Raw genomic sequence first — 17,784 nt, forward strand, 5'->3', positions numbered from 1 at the left:
CACAGTGGCGCAGTTGGTAGCACTGTTGCCTTGCAGCAAGATGATCCTGGGTTCGATTCCCGACCGGCGGTCTTTCTGCATGGAGTTTGCATTTCTAAATTGCACTTAGGTGTATGTTTGCTGTCTCTCAAAACACAGTCTCAAGAGCAGGGAGGAGATTCCGGTAGACAGGTAGAGCTAGAGAGGACCGTCGGAGGCCTTTAACCCACCAGCTGGACCGGTATCTGCTCCTTTGTGCAAAGAAGAACATAATGAATACAGCCAGTACCCTACAAAGTAGCCTCCAGCAGGCCACTGGCATGAATGGCTCTAACCAAACCAAACCATTAGAAACAGACTCCATGAGGGTGGCCTGAGGGCCCTAAGTCCTCTAGTAGGCCCTGTGCTCACCATCCGGCACTGTGGAGCTCGACTGGCATTGGCCAGAGAACACTGGAATCGACAGGTTCAGCACTGGCGCACTCTTCTTTTCACAGATGAGACTATGTTCACTTTGAGCTCATGTGACAGACGTGAAGGAGCCGGGAGAAGCTGCAGTGAACGTTATGAAGCCGGCAACATTGTTCAGCATGATCGGTTTGGTGGTGCATCTGCTCTGGAAGATTTTATGGGAGGCCCTTGGCATGTTCTCCTTGCTCTGAATTTTAAAATCAAACTACAAAATAACAGCTCAGATTTGGGTAAAAAATATGAGATGTTTAAAATATAAAAACAGCGCTCTTTTAGTGATGAAGTAAGTTTGTTTTGTTTTGTTTTTTTTTTTTTAGCATGGAGGCAGCCACGCCCTGAGTCGCTGGTTCTTTATTGCGTTGAAATCAATTATTCTGTTAAAGGCTCACGGTTATAATAATGCTCATCTCATTATCTGTAATTTTTTCAATTTTCCCTGAGTGGGGGTGGGGATTTAACAATCTGAAGCCCTGGCAGATGATGGAGTGAGTCATTATAATTGCAGGCGGGATTGTGCAGGAATGGCTCTCCTGCATTAATTCACCGCGGAAGATCTTTTCTATCAACCCCGTCTCCGGAAGGCCGGGACCCGTAGTTTGTCTCCATCCTGCCTCCGCTCATATTGATGCATTAGGCGTTTCTGCAGTGAGCCGCTGGACGTTGATGTTTTTAAGGAGGTGTCCCCACTCCTCCCTCTGTCTCTGCCTCTCTTTCTCTCCCCCGCTCCGTGCTGCCGCCGATCCGCCGGGGTCTCGGTGCGCTCAGACGCGCTCTGCGTTCAGACTCGTAAGCGACCCCACCGATGGCCCACCATCAGCGGAACTGCTCCGACCAGACGATCCGCTCCGGCTGCAGCAGGCTCCCCTAGCGAAGGCAGAGCTGCGAGAGGCTCCTATTTTGGAATACCGCATTGTTTTTAATTCCCTACCACAGAGAGGAAGGTGATGATGCTGAGGATGCCATGGTGGATTTCCCTTTTGTGCGTCTCTGGATTGATGCACGTCGGTCACCAGAGCATCCTTAATGCCCCAAATGGTAACTGAGACTGTTTTTGATATTTATTTTTGCAAATATAAATATAGAAATCCTTATTAATAGTCATAATCTGATGATTAATTACATATAATATGATGCTATCAGATTTATGTTCTCCAAGGAAATGAAACCCATCGACATTTCATTTATCACTGCTGATTTGTGCACAAGCTGGTAATGAAGTCTGTGTTTACTCTGTGCAGGAGAAGCCTTGTTGAGCCTGAAGACTCTTCGTGGTGCGGGCAGGTTCGTGGGGAAGGAGGACACGGTGCCTTTGCGCCTGGTGTACGGCAACCACAGTCAGATTACCCACGATGAGCTCAGCACCAGGGTGAAGGCCAGCCCGGGCTCCACGCAGGTACACATCGTGTGTTGTTTTCTTGTTGTCAAGGATGGATAGAGGAGTGTCCGTCTGGAAAGATGCCTGCAGGACAGTTTGTTTATATCTTGCACACTCATCTCCTCCTCTGCTTGTTGTCTGGGGGTGGAATAATAGTTACTTAATAAAAACAAAGCAAAACAGATTACTGAAACATTTAGTCACTTCATCAAGCTGCACTAATTATACACAGTGTGAATATGCTATATGGGTCATTAATGCCTTCGTAACTTAAAAAAATCAAACTGCCCTACATACAGAAAGCTTTAGAGTCAAGGTTCTGAAAAAGTGGCACAACAAATTTAAACTTGCTGTCATACTTCTTCCTATTTTAGCCATGCATGCTTGTGTTACATGGTTCTAAATGTGAGAAAATGAAGTAGATTTTGTGAAACGTCTGGTCCTTCAATTATATTGCTTTTGATGCACTCCTGTTTTGAATAGTGCATGCGTATTGGAATCAAAGATGGATCTGGAAATGATATCACACCCTAGTCGAAAAAACTAGTAACATTTAATTATAATTGTGGTGCTAACTAGTATCAGCCAAACAAGATGGTCAAGTATGTATATCAGTTTTATGCACTGAAACACTAAGGAAGCATGTTCATAAACAGATAGTTAACAGTTCTCTGTGTGCCACTAGTTTAATTTTTTTAAAGCAGTAGTTTATGCCTTAACCTTTCACAATGTGTTATAAGCACTGCAGAAAATCTGGCTTTGAGTACAAACTGAGTGCAGTATTATTTGCCTTAGAAGTTAGAATGTGGATCTATGTTTTAACAATGCAGCAGCCGTGTTGGATTTTAGAGTCAGGGTTGGTGAGGAACCTCACTTGAAATTTCAACATTAGGGGAACTTGGAGATGAAGACTTCACAACAAAGCTAAATGTGCCAGTTAACTTAACCCAAACAATTACCCAGTCTGTGTCATATAATTATAATATTTCATGTCTCATGTACCAGACCTTATGCACAAAGAGGAACCAGAATATAATCTAAATATGAGTTTTCCATGTAACTTGCATTCCAACACTAGTATGCAAGAAGTTACAGTAAAAAAATTGAAGATGTTTTGATTTTTTGTGTTTTAAAAACAGACGATGCTCTGGCTTTCCACCAGGGGGCACTAAAAACTCTGTTTTTAAATGATAATATGTCCCATTATCTTTTTTTTTATATATATAACTGAGGACTCACAATATTTGTTGTTGACAAAACAGTGTAGAAATTAGCACATTTTGTTACCAATATTGATGTAACAATCACCTGCAGGATAAGCTGTCTGAAAACAAAAAAATTTATGAATTTATCTTGTGCGTTAAGTTGCTATTTTGATGGACATTCAGGCACTGTAAGTTATACTCTGCATGGGTTAAACATCGCTTGGTCATATCCATGGCCTAATCACTGTTACTGTCTATTATATATTCATTTATATAGCAAAAATATTCTGAAAACTCTTCATAAACAGCACTAACACCTTCTGCAGCTATTGAGTTGCTGTGTGAAATACAAAGCAAAACAATTTATAATTACTGTGAATGTTTTCACAAAGCCAGTTTAAGGAATTTCTTTATGTCATGGGATTATTTTTAAACATTATTATGAAATTCTGCCATACATTACAGCCTTTATTTCAGTTTTGTTTGTATAAGTTAGTTTTTTGGTAGCTTAGACTGCAGCTGGTAGCAGAGAGCGAGGTGTTACGCTGTTATGTCTCCTACATATTACACAGCAGAATCATCTGTCATAAGACATCATCTTAATATTAAAATTTTAGGACTGTCTAAAGAGCAGCCGATAGATTTAGAATACATCAATTAGGTTGTTACTGTTTTCCTGTGCCATTAATTGTTTTAGTTATTAAGATATTCTTCAGTTCCCAAATTTACAAACCCAGAGAAGTGTTAACGGAAGCACAGTACTATTGTATAAATACGGTAAAAAGTGTTACGGCTCCTCATTGCAGCCCAGACGAGCTTATATACAACTGTTTAATATGACCTCAGAGTTTAGACAGAACTGTAAAATACATTAAAACTGAGGAAGCAACACTAAAGTATCTTTGAAGTGAAGTGTGGGCGGTGCTGTCTTCTCTGCAGAGAGTTGAAAGCTATGATGTCACTTGCACAAAGTTTGATCAGTTTATTGGCTGTTTTTAGATGAATGGCCCTAAAAACAAATCTGTCAAGCAGTTCTTAAAATGTGTGACACATGGCAAGTTATTTTTAGGGTCATGTTGCCTATTTTCAGTCTCGGATACAAATGTGGCTAAATGAGTAGTAGGCGGTGGCGTTCGTGTTGTTTTGTTGTGTGAAGTGGAATCGTTCTGCGTGCTTTTAGCTCGTCTTTCTGGTTGCCTCTCTGCTTCGGACAGTGATGGCTCCTACAGTTATACTCAGACAATCAGGAGGGGAAAGTCAGGTCTGCTGAAGTCAGAAATCGATGTAAGCGCAGTCAGAGTTGGTTTCTTAATGATTGTCTGTCCTCTGTCAAGATGCTTTCACCAAGCACGGTTTCTGGTATCTTCTCCCAGTCCAAATCTACTCTGCCACAATAAATGTGATCAGAAGTTTTACTCTGGCTAGGCACTGGCACGCTCCACCAAACACAATAGTCTGTTATCCCTGTGGACATGAGCGGGGGGTTGGGGTCATTCTTGGGTGAGCACGGGGGCTTTTCCTGAAAAGAAAATAACCCATTTACACCCCTCCTCGCCTTGTTACCACGCTGTTCGATAATAAAGGAAGCCCGTGGGCCAAGCTGAAGGGGGAGGGTGTCCAAGGGTATCTTCTGGACCTACAGGAATTACATTTAGTAGTTGTCATTAACCCAATGGGTGTGCATTAAAGCCAGCACCATATGCGTCCCGCACCTGGAATAAACCCAACTCCATCCAAATCCGTCAGAGAGGAATCACTTAATTTCTGTTTGTGCGAACAGGCACTGCAACTTTACAGCTGACTGCATGACTGTAGATATTTCTGACAAATAGAAATGGTCCGGTTTAATAAGTTTTACTTCTCTGTTGGGGAATTTGTGTATAAGAGTTTGCTAAATTTGTGATAAATGGCTCTTCAAAAAATCCACTTCAGACAATGAAAATTAACCTTGCCGACTTTATGAAAAGATGTTTCTTCCTGCTAATTTGTGTTGCAATAAGAACAAAGAGCCATCCATCAATTTAGGTGGATGGCAGATCCATCTGAATGCTAATGAAACAAACCGTGAATGTGACTGAAGATGCCTGCAAGTAGTAAATAAAATGTCCTTTCTACATTTTCAGATGGAGCACGTGGCCCAAGCCACCTTTCAAGTTGATGCTTTTGGAAAAACATTCATTCTGGATGTGGAACTGAACCAGTGAGTATAAAATGCTTAAATAAAATCTGTGCTCTGTCTTTCTGACTGGCTGCATGCTTGTATTTCTGTTGATGCGCTGTTTTCATGTAGTTTAGCATCTATATCCTTTCTTTTGCTTAGTGCTATGACTGTGTAATAACTGAAGCATTTGGTGAGACATCCTTTTTTCTGTCAATACACGGTATAACCAATGGCATCCGGAAAGAGTCCCTGTATCTTCTGGATCTTTAACAGATTGGGGTGAAATACTGTAAACATTTAAGAACTAAACAGACATAATATGTGTGCAATAAGATAAATCTTAGTTCAGCTGCTTGAGACTGAAAGCTGTGCAGCAGTCAGGTGTTTCTGCTTTTAATGCTTGGTACCCTTACCCTGATGGCAGTAGATCCATACGTTTCTGATTGTAAGGATTATTAAGAGCTCTGGTTCTGCAGTAGCTCTGAAACAGATTATGGACAGAGTGTAAGAACACCTTTTCAGCTCCTCTCACTATCCTTTGCAGGACACCTCTTGTCTGCCATGTTGTGGCTGGAGCACCAAGCTGTGATGCAGTGTGTCAATACTTTCTTCACCACAGCTCTGTAGAGTGTTGTGAAGATGTTGGTTTCAGTTTCTTGAGAAAGTGAAATTATGATAACATGGCCTAAAATGATAATGACACAACTTCTACATCATTCCCAATGTTCAAAATGACATTTGTAGATTAAGGTTTGCATTAATTTATTGTTAAATGTGAGTAAACTAGTATTAGTATTAGTAATATTAATATTATTATTTAAAACCCCTGTAATATTCCACATTTGGTCATATCACAAACGTAGTAATATATTACAAAAGCATTTTACGGAGATTGTTTGCGATAGATAGTATGAATCTTTCACAGATGTAAAAGTGAAATTAAACAATGAACAAAAATCTGAAAAGTGAACTATTCATTTGCATTCATCCTCTTCTTTTTTATTAACCAAACCTTTGCAGGGTTGGGTTATAAAACAATATCAAAAGCTTTACACACTTTTCAGAGCACTGTTAAGTCCATAATCTGATCATCAAGAGCTGCAGAGATTCACAGCTCAGGTGGGAGTATCTGTTGGTAGGGAAACTATTAGTTGTACAGCTCTGACCTTTTATAGAAGAGTGGGAAAAACAAGGCAGTTGTTGAAAGAAAGCCATAAGAAATGCTCTTTGTAGTTTACCACAAACCAAGTAGACAGCAAAATGTAACTATTTGGTCTACATGCAAAACACTGCGTGGTGGAAAACTAAAACTAAACATCACCCTGAACACACAAGCCTCATGGAGAAACATGGTGGTGGTATTATCATGCTTTGGTGTTGTTTTGGAGCAAAAAAGGCTCTACAAAGTGTTGATTTAGGGAGGCTGAACAAAGATGCACCCCACAATTTTCAAATTTTTATTTTTAAAATACTTTTCCTTCCACTGTATATTTGCTATTTTGTGTTGGTCTATCACATAAAATCCCAATATAATACATAACAGTTTGTGGTTGAGAAAATGTGAAAATGTTCAATGGGTGTACATTTTTGCAGGAACAAATTTTACCTGAGGTTGGCAATTGTGGTGCAGCTGAGCAGAATCCACATCGTCCATTTCTCTGGAGGGTTACGTATCGTCTGTTAGGATCGCTCAGAGTACATAAATAAACATCGTTGTTGTTGTGTGCCATCGCTGGCTGTTCTGTCCTGAATAACCACGGTGTATATTTGTGTGTTTGTATGTCTGAATTTATTATGTGTTGGAGGGCATGTGTGATTTAGAGTTTCCATCATAGTAGGAAGTGATTTACAGTAAAGGCTTTAGAGCTCCTCTGTCAGACACTGATATTGATCACAGCAGTGCTGATGGAAATTTCCTCTGTCCCTCACGTTCTCTCTCTCACTCCTGAATTGCTTTTACCTCTTTCACCTTTTTTCAACACACAGTCTTCTCTAGGTATCACTTTCCTGAGTCACCGATCAAAACTCAAGCTGAAAGCACGTGAACACATACAGCGATGCTTCCTGCTTGCTAATCACAGCGGAAATTACTCTCCTGCTGAGCGGAATCTTGCACCACAAGAATTCCCAGGTCTGAAGGGAGCCATTTCTGTAATTCCTCCCACTCCCTGAGTGATCCATCAACCAGTCATGGGTGTCTATGTGTCATACATGCACATATAGTTCTGATCTGGAGCGACGTTGTACTAATGATGGACATGAATATTCCACTAAATTTAGCTTTTTAAGGACTTATTTTAACTTTTAAGATGAAACACCAATTTTAGAGAAATTTTAAAAGAATCTTTGGTTCCAGATGTTTGCATTTTTTATGAGTTTACACCAGTTTACAAAAGGTCAAAATTAAACAAACAGGCTCAATTGCATACTCACTATTATTTGTTTTGACATCTTGGTTAAATGAGACATGGGGACAAATTGCAACATTTTTGAAACCAACAACTGGCATAATTCAGGCAGAATATCTGACAGCACTTCTTGGTAGAATTGGTAAAGCTTTTTAAGCTGTTCAGTTTCCTGGGACAGACTTGACTTTCAATCTTAGTCAACAAATTTCCAATACAGTTTAGTTAATTGTCATTCTAGGTGCTTAATGGCAGCCTCCTTGATCCATTCCAAAAAAATTATAATGCATATTTGAGATCATTTACAAGTTTTAACACTCTCTAATTGCCAAACTCCTAAATCAAAGGAAAATTGTTAAAATGTTCAGGAACAACACTTTAATCTAAAGCTCATTTGGATCCTGAACTGAAAAATGTGAAAGTTAGTTTATTCCTCAGCCTGAACCGAGAAGGGTACAATGAAAGAAAACCCTTTCTCCAAAATCAACACCTCCAGGCTTTACTAGAATTTGCAGGTGCTCATATTGACAAGCCAAATGCCTTCAGGGGAAACGCTTTCTGGTTGGACAAGACAATGATTGAATTATTTGTAAACAATAACTAGACAAATGGTTTAAAAACCTAAAACAACCTGTACCAAGTATTCAGCATGGTGGCGGCAGAATCATGCTGTGGGGCTTATGTTAGAAGCTGGTTCATGGCTACAAAAGGGACTTGCTGAGGGACAACAAAATATAAGTGTGGTTGATTTAAATGCCTCAGCCTGTATCTAAAACGTTACCTCAATGTGGATTTGAGAAAATCTGCAATAAATACAAACGTGTGTTCCCAGTTCTTAAATGAAGCGTATGTAAAGTTCTGACCATAAATGAACATGCATTAATATTCACTTGCACAGTTTAACGTAGAAATTATTATCCTGTGTTATTACATTTAAACCATCTGGACTGAGTGTCCTGAAAAAGGTCTGTCAGAATGAGATTAAATGTAAAACCATCATTTATGAATAATAAAACCATTAGACTTTTAGAAACCTTTAGCAGTATTTAATAAAGCTGTCTATAAAAGCTGAATATGTGCTAGTGGCCTTTATATTTCATAAATTTTAAAATTATACCAGCAGTAAATAGCAAACACTAAAAGGTTTATTATTATTACAGCAGAAATCTCTGTGTCATTAGTGTTTCTGTAACAGTTAAAAAGGGGCTGAAATAAGTGCAGTACAACATTTCCTATCTTTAATTTATGAAATCCTGGTACAGAATATAGAACTAATAATCATCCTGTTTATCAGTTATTAATTTTCTTTATTAAATTTATTTGTCGGAGCATCTAATTTCCAGAATAATCTGAATTATTTTAGAATTTAATAAAGCTGGCTTTAGGGCAAAATTGTTTGATCCCCTCTCCTATGTTTTATGCATAGATTGTCTTGTTCTTCGTGTTGTCGACTTACAGCAAAAAGGTCTCCTGTTCAAATCCCTGTTGTACAAAGGTTTCTTTATTTACGTATACTCCACCTGCCTGTTAGAGTTCTCCCTGGTTCTAGTCTGGATCCCTTAAAAAATTGTCCAAAAAGCAGGTTGGATTGATGATCTGACATGATCTGACATTAGGAGAGAATGTGTGCATAATTACACCTAGATTTCACAACAAATCTGAAATGCATCATAATCACAATATTGCTGCATATGTAATATTATCCCCAAAGACTGTATAGAATACATTTATTGGCAATTATATGGTAAATCGACTTTATAAAGCGCTTTTCTAGTCAAATTGACCACTCAAGCACTTTACATTAGAGCCACATTCACTCAACCGCACTCATTCATATTCCGACACGCGGATCGGTAGGCAACTTGAGGTTAAGCACCTTGCCCAGGCACTACTCTCCCAACTGAGCCAGAGTCGCCTCAATATGTTATATTCCAGTCATCTGACACACATGATGATTCCCAAGATGCTAAAGGACACAGAGAGAGCTGGAAGCATCGTATTGACAGATGGGAAAGAGAGATGCGAGGCAGATATGTGAATATATTGGAACTGGCAGTTGCCAGTGATGAATTCAGTGCTAATGTTTGGATTATACTAATGTTTAAAAATCCAAATCTCAGGGGCTAGCTGAATGATTTTAAGTGAAGTTCAAGAACTAGGATGTACTACTCCCCCATTATTCAGTTCTACTTGTCCAATACAACCAGTGGAACTGGCAACAGATCAGTCACTTAGTCTGATGCCACCGCCACCTTGCCTGATAGTTGATGTTGTTTTCTTATGTTTAAAAGCTTAATTTTGACTCATCCTAGCATAATTCTCATCTTTGTGGCTAAACAGCTTAATCTTTGGCCATTCTATAGACAGACACCCTGGTTTTCCAGCACCCTCCAGTTTGTGATGGACTTTAGCCTCAATGGCTCTGAGTTCTTGAACAGTCGGAGTAATGTCTGATCTTTTGAGGTTTATGGTTTTGAGTTCAATGGTTGAAACCTGGACATAATTTGCTGTTGCAACAGGACAACGAACCCTACAACATTTCCTAAAAGCCAGATCTGTGTCAAGTAACCAAATCGTTTAAATGAATTCTGCTATTTTTTACCATGAAGAACAGTCAAATATCCACCCAGATTTATGCCAGGAATGGTGACAAAAATGATGTGGAAGTTTAGATATTGGATAAAGATAACCTGAGTTAATACAAAAGGCAAATTTCAAATGATGATTAACAGAAAAAAGGCGCTCCAAACCAACCTGACCCGGTGGGTAAAAAGTAATTGCTAGTCATGAATTAATTATGACTGAGCACAATTTTTAAGAAAAGCTCAGTTTCACAAACCAAAACGAGGCCTGATTATTTCTTGACCTGCAGATATAATAAATAGGTTAAATAGAACCTCTATGATGGCTGAAAGATCTAAAAAGCAACACCTGATCTAAAAAAGTCAAAAAAATTTGAAAAACAAAGTCACTGATTTCTATCAGTTTGTAAAGGATTACAAATCCATGTAAAAGATTTTGGGATGCCAGCAAACCAATGGCATTCATGTGACAGTTCCAAGGCTGGAACTACTGCCGACACAAAAGAACACAAAGGCCCCTCTATGATCTATAAGACGTTTGAGAAAATATTTTGTGGATGAGACAAAAGTGAACCTTTTATGATGTACAGGGGTTGGACAATGTAACTGAAACACTTGTCATTTTAGTGTGGGAGGTTTCATGGCTAAATAGGACCAGCCTGGTAGCCAGTCTTCATTGATTGCACATTGCACCAGTAAGAGCAGAGTGTGAAGGTTCAATTAGCAGGGTAAGAGCACAGTTTTGCTCCAAATATTGAAATGCACATAACATTATGGGTGACATACCAGAGTTCAAAAGAGGACAAATTGTTGGTGCACGTCTTGCTGGCGCATCTGTGACCAAGGCAGCAAGTCTTTATGATGTATCAAGAGCCACGGTATCCAGGGTAATGTCAGCATACCACCAAGAAGGACGAACCACTTCCAACAGGATTAACTGTGGACGCAAGAGGAAGCTGTCTGAAAGGGATGTTCGGGTGCTAAGCCGGATTGTATCCAAAAAACATAAAACCACGGCTGCCCAAATCATGGCAGAATTAAATGTGCACCTCAACTCTCCTGTTTCCACCAGAACTGTCCGTCGGGAGCTCCACAGGGTCAATATACACGGCCGGGCTGCTATAGCCAAACCTTTGGTCACTCATGCCAATACCAACGTCGGTTTCAATGGTGCAAGGAGCGCAAATCTTGGGCTGTGGACAATGTGAAACATGTATTGTTCTCTGATGAGTCCACCTTTACTGTTTTCCCCACATCCGGGAGAGTTACGGTGTGGAGAAACCCCAAAGAAGCGTACCACCCAGACTGTTGCATGCCCAGAGTGAAGCATGGGGGTGGATCAGTGATGGTTTGGGCTGCCATATCATGGCATTCCCTTGGCCCAATACTTGTGCTAGATGGACGCGTCACTGCCAAGGACTACTGAACCATTCTTGAGGACCATGTGCATCCGATGGTTCAAACATTGTATCCTGAAGGCGGTGCCGTGTATCAGGATGACAATGCACCAATACACACAGCAAGACTGGTGAAAGATTGGTTTGATGAACATGAAAGTGAAGTTGAACATCTCCCATGGTCTGCACAGTCACCAGATCTAAATAATATTGAGCCACTTTGGGGTGTTTTGGAGGAGCGAGTCAGGAAACGTTTTCCTCCACCAGTATCACGTAGTGACCTGGTCACTATCCTGCAAGAAGAATGGCTTAAAATCCCTCTGACCACTGTGCAGGACTTGTATATGTCATTCCCAAGATGAACTGACGCTGTATTGGCCGCAAAAGGAGGCCCTACATCATACTAATAAATTATTGTGGTCTAAAACCAGGTGTTTCAGTTTCATTGTCCAAGCCCTGTATGTGTCATGTTACATCTGACCTAAAACTAGCACAGCATTTCAGAATCAGACCATAATACTGACAGTCAAACGTGGTGGTGGTAGTATGATGGTCTGGGCGGCTGTGCTTCCTCGAGACTTGGACGACTTGTCAGAAGTGATGAAATCATGACTTTTGCTCTCTACCTGAACATCCTGCTGGAGAAATGTCCAGCCATCAGTACAGGACCTTAAGCCCAATCCCACTTTGGTTCTGCAGCAGGACAGTAATCCAAAGTACTGTAGCAAGGGCACCTCTGAATGACTTAAAAAAACTAAATTAAACGTCTGAACATAAATCAAAGTTGAGAGTCAAGGTCAAAATTCCTCAGTTCTAAAGACTTATTTCATTTAGGTGTGACAAAAACAAACAAAAAAAAGAAAACTGAAACGGGACAACCTTTTTTTCACAGCACTGTATGCATTTGAGCTTGTTTTATTTTGACCCTGGATAAATTGCTAAAATCCACCATAAATTTAAATTTGTGCACCCACTTCTGGTTTGTAGAAATCACATAAGTTGTTAACTGTAAACTGATTCTGCCCCTGGAAAAGAATGGTTGACATTAACCATTAAAAGGCCAAAATTAATGGGATTTTGGCCTTTACTAGGTTGTATGTTTCATAGACATTATGAGTGTATGTGTATTTGTATGATTTCTGCATGTTTCTACCTATGTCTCAGTCCTCCTGAAGCTGAAGGAAGATCTTCATTATTACATTCCTACTCCTGGTGCCCTTAGCCCTCCTTTCTGTCCTCTTTTTCCCACACTCCACTGTGAAACGATGTCCCACTTCACAACCGTGGCGATGTTGCTTACAGATAGCTTTTAATCCAGACGTGTGGGCGCATGAGAGGGAGGCTTTAGCTGAATGGATCAACAATTGTTTTTGGTTGTCTGTATTATCAATGACTGACACTGCAGCTGCGGATGTTTTCTCTGTTTGACTGCTTGGCTGTGAGCAAACAACACAGGTGTGTCTTTCAGTTTCCCTTGCAAATGTGTCCGCTGTACTACAGAACCTATCGTCATTTTTCAAATCCTAGCTCAGAGATGGTGTTCAGCCTCACACTGTGAATAATGGGAGCGTAGGCATTCTGTTAGAAATTCATATGCCTTCTGGGTCTTGGACACATGTTGGTTGTTATAAGATGTGAGACTCAGTCTATTATTTAGGTATAAACGGTACTTTTTACACACATTGATGGTTCCTCAGAGATGAATAAAACACAGTTGTTCTCAAGTGACATGAGTTACTTCTTCATTTTGTACCTTTCCATTTTTGGTCGTTTTGTTGTTTACCAACTATGCATGTGTGTGTGCGTTTCTATATTTACTTCATAAATTAGTCCAAAAACGGCTCTGTATGTTTTGATAAAAAGCATTCTGTTCCGATCCAATATCAGAATTAGATCAGAACCCAAACAGGAGATGGCTTGTTTAATATAAAGCTGTTAAACAATAACGTGTGAATAAATAAAAACAAACATGAAACCTGAGCATTTTTTGGCTTTATCCTCATAATTTATAAAAATAGATGAGATAGTTTTATAATTCGGTACAACTTTGGGCCACAGCAACAAAAAGAACATAATGAAAACATTATAACAAAATGAAAGACAATGGGACTCAGTGTGTTTTACTATATTTACAGTGCCGTAAATGTTGCATTGAAATACATAAACATTTTCAATATCAGACAAAGATAACAGAGTAAGTAGAATATGAAGTTTATGAATGATGATTTCATTTATTAAAGGAAAAAAGGTACTTAAATCAACCTGGCCCTTTGTTAAAAAAGTTATTGCTCCTCTTGTTAGATTATGAATTAACTGCAATCAACCACATTTTTTTAGTTGGGGTTATTAACTGCACTGGTTGTACCCAGGCCTGATTACTGCCAGACCAATAGAATCAAGAAATAGCCCAGAAAGAGCCAACATGAAAACACAAAGTAGGGTAAAAAGATCTCCAAAAGTGACACATTAGAAATTCAAGAAAATATTGATAACAGTCATTGACACCCATCAGTCTCCAAAGAGTTACAAACCGATTGTCTAAGGCTTCAGTACTCCAGCTAACCACAGCGAGAGCCATTATCCAAAAACAAGAAAACATGGAACTGTTGAGAACCTTTATAGGAGTGGTGGGGGGTTACCAACATTACTCCATCAATGCACCATGAATTCACAAAGAATGTCGAACAACATCAAAGATGATCCTCAGCCTGTTTATGCAGGACCTGATTGTCTTGAATCTCCATCCAGATGGCAGTGGGTCAAACACATGACGACCTGGGTGTGTTTTGCCTTTTATGATGTTGCTAGTTTAGCTCCTGCTGCTCTGCATCTCGCATTGCACAATAGTCAGAGAATAAATTAGGATACTTTCAATTGAGGTGCTAAAAAGCTGCTGAGGTGAATAGGCCTGCCTCAGCTTCCAGAGAAAGTAAGTCTTTGCTCTGCTTTACCCACAAGTCAGGAGGTGTTGTATGATCAAGTGAAATGTTTTGTTATAAATTCACAAGAACTTAAAAATCTGCACATTGTACTGCATCAACCTGAATGCAAAGGGGATCTGCTCGTTATCTTTTGTCCTGTAATTATATAACTATGAAGAAGAAAAAAAACCAATATCTTATTTGTTAATTTGGTAGTAGAATTTGGTCTTTGGATGTTGTAGACTCATTCCACACCTTGAAAGTTACCATATTTTATGTTTTAGATACTTTGGGTCACTTGATTAAACATCTGAGTAATCTGAGTAAAAAAACATAAAAGGTTCCACAAGGATCCATTCTCGGGCCATTTTAATTCACAGAGTGTGGAGTATTACAACATCTTACCATATCTAAGCTGATGAAACACAAGTTTGTATCTGTGTGTCACCACATGACCACAGTCCATACATCTACTGAGTCAGTGTGTCCATGATGTCAATGACTGGATGGGTCAGAATCTTCTTTTAATAACTTCTCTCTTTTCATGTGTTTGTCTTTAATGTAGTTTTCTTTATGTCTGTTCCTTCATTTTTCAATAAACTCGCCCAACCTTACCTTAAAAATCCCCTCAACACATCCACTCAATATAACTGATCATCTCGTTCATCTGTCCCAAATTAAATGTTTATATAGATTATGTTATTTTTTGTTACAGTTTGGTTGAATGTATTATTTTTTTGTGTTTTAGTTATTTCATTTATCAATAGAATGATCTGAAGTGTGGCGGTCTACAGGGAGAGGGAGTAAGTAAGCAGGTTTTTATTCTCCTTCACAGTCTTTGTCCTTCATCCTCAGTGAGTCCTGCAATTTGCCATTCATGGGACTGGAGTGAACTGCTCGGGGGTTTGGGGTTGCCCCCTTTTTTAATCATCTCCAACACACACACACACACACACACACACACACACACACACACACACACACACATATAATGTACATACACGCTGTTCATTGCCCTTGATTGCCCCACACCCACTCTCCGTTCAGCCCCACCTGCGCTGTCTGAATAATGGATGGTGCTGTAGCATTAAAGAAGATTGTGTCCATGTCTGTGTGTACGTGTTTCTGTGTGTGTGTGTGTGTGTGTGTGTGTGTGAGTGAGTGAGTGAGTGGGTGTGCATAATAGCTCTGGTTTCTCCTCTATCATATATAGAATTAATACATCTAACCATAACAATCAGCAGAAGATTCACTGCTATGATAACTGCAGCATTTTGGCTTTTATTTGTTTTTTCAACTAATTGGTCGGCCAAAGACAAAGCTAAAAAATAATACTTGGCTTGTCCCAGTTATTGGATAACAGTATCATTTTACTATTAAATAATGGTATCAACATTTTTTATTAAGTAGTGTTCAAGAAGTGCTAAAATATCTAGGAACCCATTTTTGACAGGGACATTGATCTTTATTTAGTTACATTTCTTCTACTTCTATTTATATATCTGAAGATTAAAAAAAAAACAGTTCAAAACCATGCATTTATGACATGTTAAATTCAAAATCATTCTAAACATAAATACAGATTTTTAGAAACATGGCTAATCAGTCTGCTTAGAAAAATTACATTTGTTGATGAGCTGTGGCGTAAAACATCCAAAAACCTTCAAGAAATGAAAAGCCAAATAACTTTAGAAAAAATCACTGCAGTTCTTAAGCATTATTCCAAAGCAACATAGTAAAAAATGTTCACACTGCCAGACAGCACACCATATTGACTCTAAAACACTTGTTTTTGTGTCTCCAGAGTTTAATCTTTAGATTTTCAAGTAACAGGAAATTTATTTCTTATTCCCTTTACAATGTTGGAAAATCTGTTATCTTTGTTTTTTGCTCTTTTGCCACAGATAAATGATTCAGATAACTATACGAATTTCAATATCAGACAAATAAATCCTAACTAAACAGTAAAAAGCTGTTTTAAATTACAATTTCATTTATTAAAGTGACAAAGCTATCCAAACTAACCTGGCAACTTGTAAAAAGTGGCCTGGTTGTGCCAACCTTGGCGACAACAGCTGCTGTCAGGTTTTTACGATTACTGGGAATGTGTCTTTATATCAGCTGTGAAAGATTTTGCAGCTGTTCTTTGTAGACTTGTTTAATTCCAGCCACATTGGAGGGTTTTCGAGAAAGAACGGCCTGTTTAAGGTCATGTTACAGCATCTAAATCTTCCTAGAATCATCAAAGCAAGTGGACCCAAAAGCTTGCAGAGACAGCAGCCTTATAGTTTCTGAGTTTAAGGAGGTGAACTACACTCACCGGCTACTTTATTAGTACACCTTGCTAGTACCGGGTTGAACCCCCTTTTGCTTTCAGAACTGCCTTAATCCTTCGTGGCATAGATTCAACAAGGTACTGGAAACATTCCTCAGAGAGTTTGGTCCATATTGACCTGATAGCATCAAACAGATGCTGCAGATTTGTCGGCTGCACGTCCATGATGCAAATCTCCCGTTCCACCACATCCCAAAGGTGCTCTATTGGATTGAGATCTGGTGACTGTGGAGGTCATTTGAGTCCAGTGAACTCATTGTCATGTTCAAGAAACCAGTCTGAGTGATTCGTGCTTTATGACATGGTGTGTTATCCTGCTGGAAGTAACCATCAGAAGATGGGTACACTGTGGTCATAAAGGGATGGACAAGGTCAGCAACAATACTCAGGTAGGCTGTGGCGTTGACACGATGCTCAGTTGGTACTAAGGGACCCAAAGTGTGCCAAGAAAATATCCCCCACACCATTACACCACCACCACCACCACCACCACCAGCCTGAACCGTTGATACAAGGCAGGATGGATCCATGCGTTCATGTTGTTGATGCCAAATTCTGACCCTACCATCTGAATGTCCCAGCAGAAATGGAGACTCATCAGACCAGGCAATGTTTTTCCAATCTTCTATGGTCCAATTTTGGTGAGCCTGTGTGAATTGTAGCCTCAGTTTCCTGTTCTTAGCTGACAGGAGTGGCACCCGGTGTGGTCTTCTGCTGCTGTAGCCCATCCACCTCAAGGTTCGATGTGTTGTGCGTTCAGAGATGCTCTTCTGCATGCCTTGGTTGTAACGAGTGGTTATTTGAGTTACTGTTGCCTTTCTATCAGCCTGAACCAGTCTGGCCATTCTCCTCTGACCTTTGGCATCAACAAGGCATTTGCGCCCACAGAACTGCTGCTCACTGGATATTTTCTCTTTTTCAGACCATTCTCTGTAAACCCTATAGATGGTAGT

At 39.6% G+C, this 17,784-nt stretch overlaps 1 protein-coding gene across 2 annotated transcripts in view; it reads left to right on the top strand.

Moving 5' to 3' along the window:
* The first annotated feature begins 790 nt into the window (after nucleotides 1–790).
* The window catches only part of adam22 (ADAM metallopeptidase domain 22), a 96,115-nt gene continuing 79,121 nt past the window's right edge, over nucleotides 791–17,784 (top strand). The window contains exons 1-3 of one of the 2 annotated variants that reach the window (XM_047360401.1): nucleotides 791–1,485; nucleotides 1,689–1,843; nucleotides 5,154–5,230. In XM_047360401.1, coding sequence (XP_047216357.1) covers nucleotides 1,395–1,485; nucleotides 1,689–1,843; nucleotides 5,154–5,230 — 323 coding nt within the window. In that variant the 5' untranslated portion in view covers nucleotides 791–1,394. The remainder of the gene's footprint in view (nucleotides 1,486–1,688; nucleotides 1,844–5,153; nucleotides 5,231–17,784) is intronic. The other variant, XM_047360402.1, reaches the window with a different exon arrangement.

Source organism: Girardinichthys multiradiatus, chromosome 3 (genome assembly GCF_021462225.1).
Source record: "Girardinichthys multiradiatus isolate DD_20200921_A chromosome 3, DD_fGirMul_XY1, whole genome shotgun sequence".
Taxonomy (NCBI): domain Eukaryota; kingdom Metazoa; phylum Chordata; class Actinopteri; order Cyprinodontiformes; family Goodeidae; genus Girardinichthys; species Girardinichthys multiradiatus.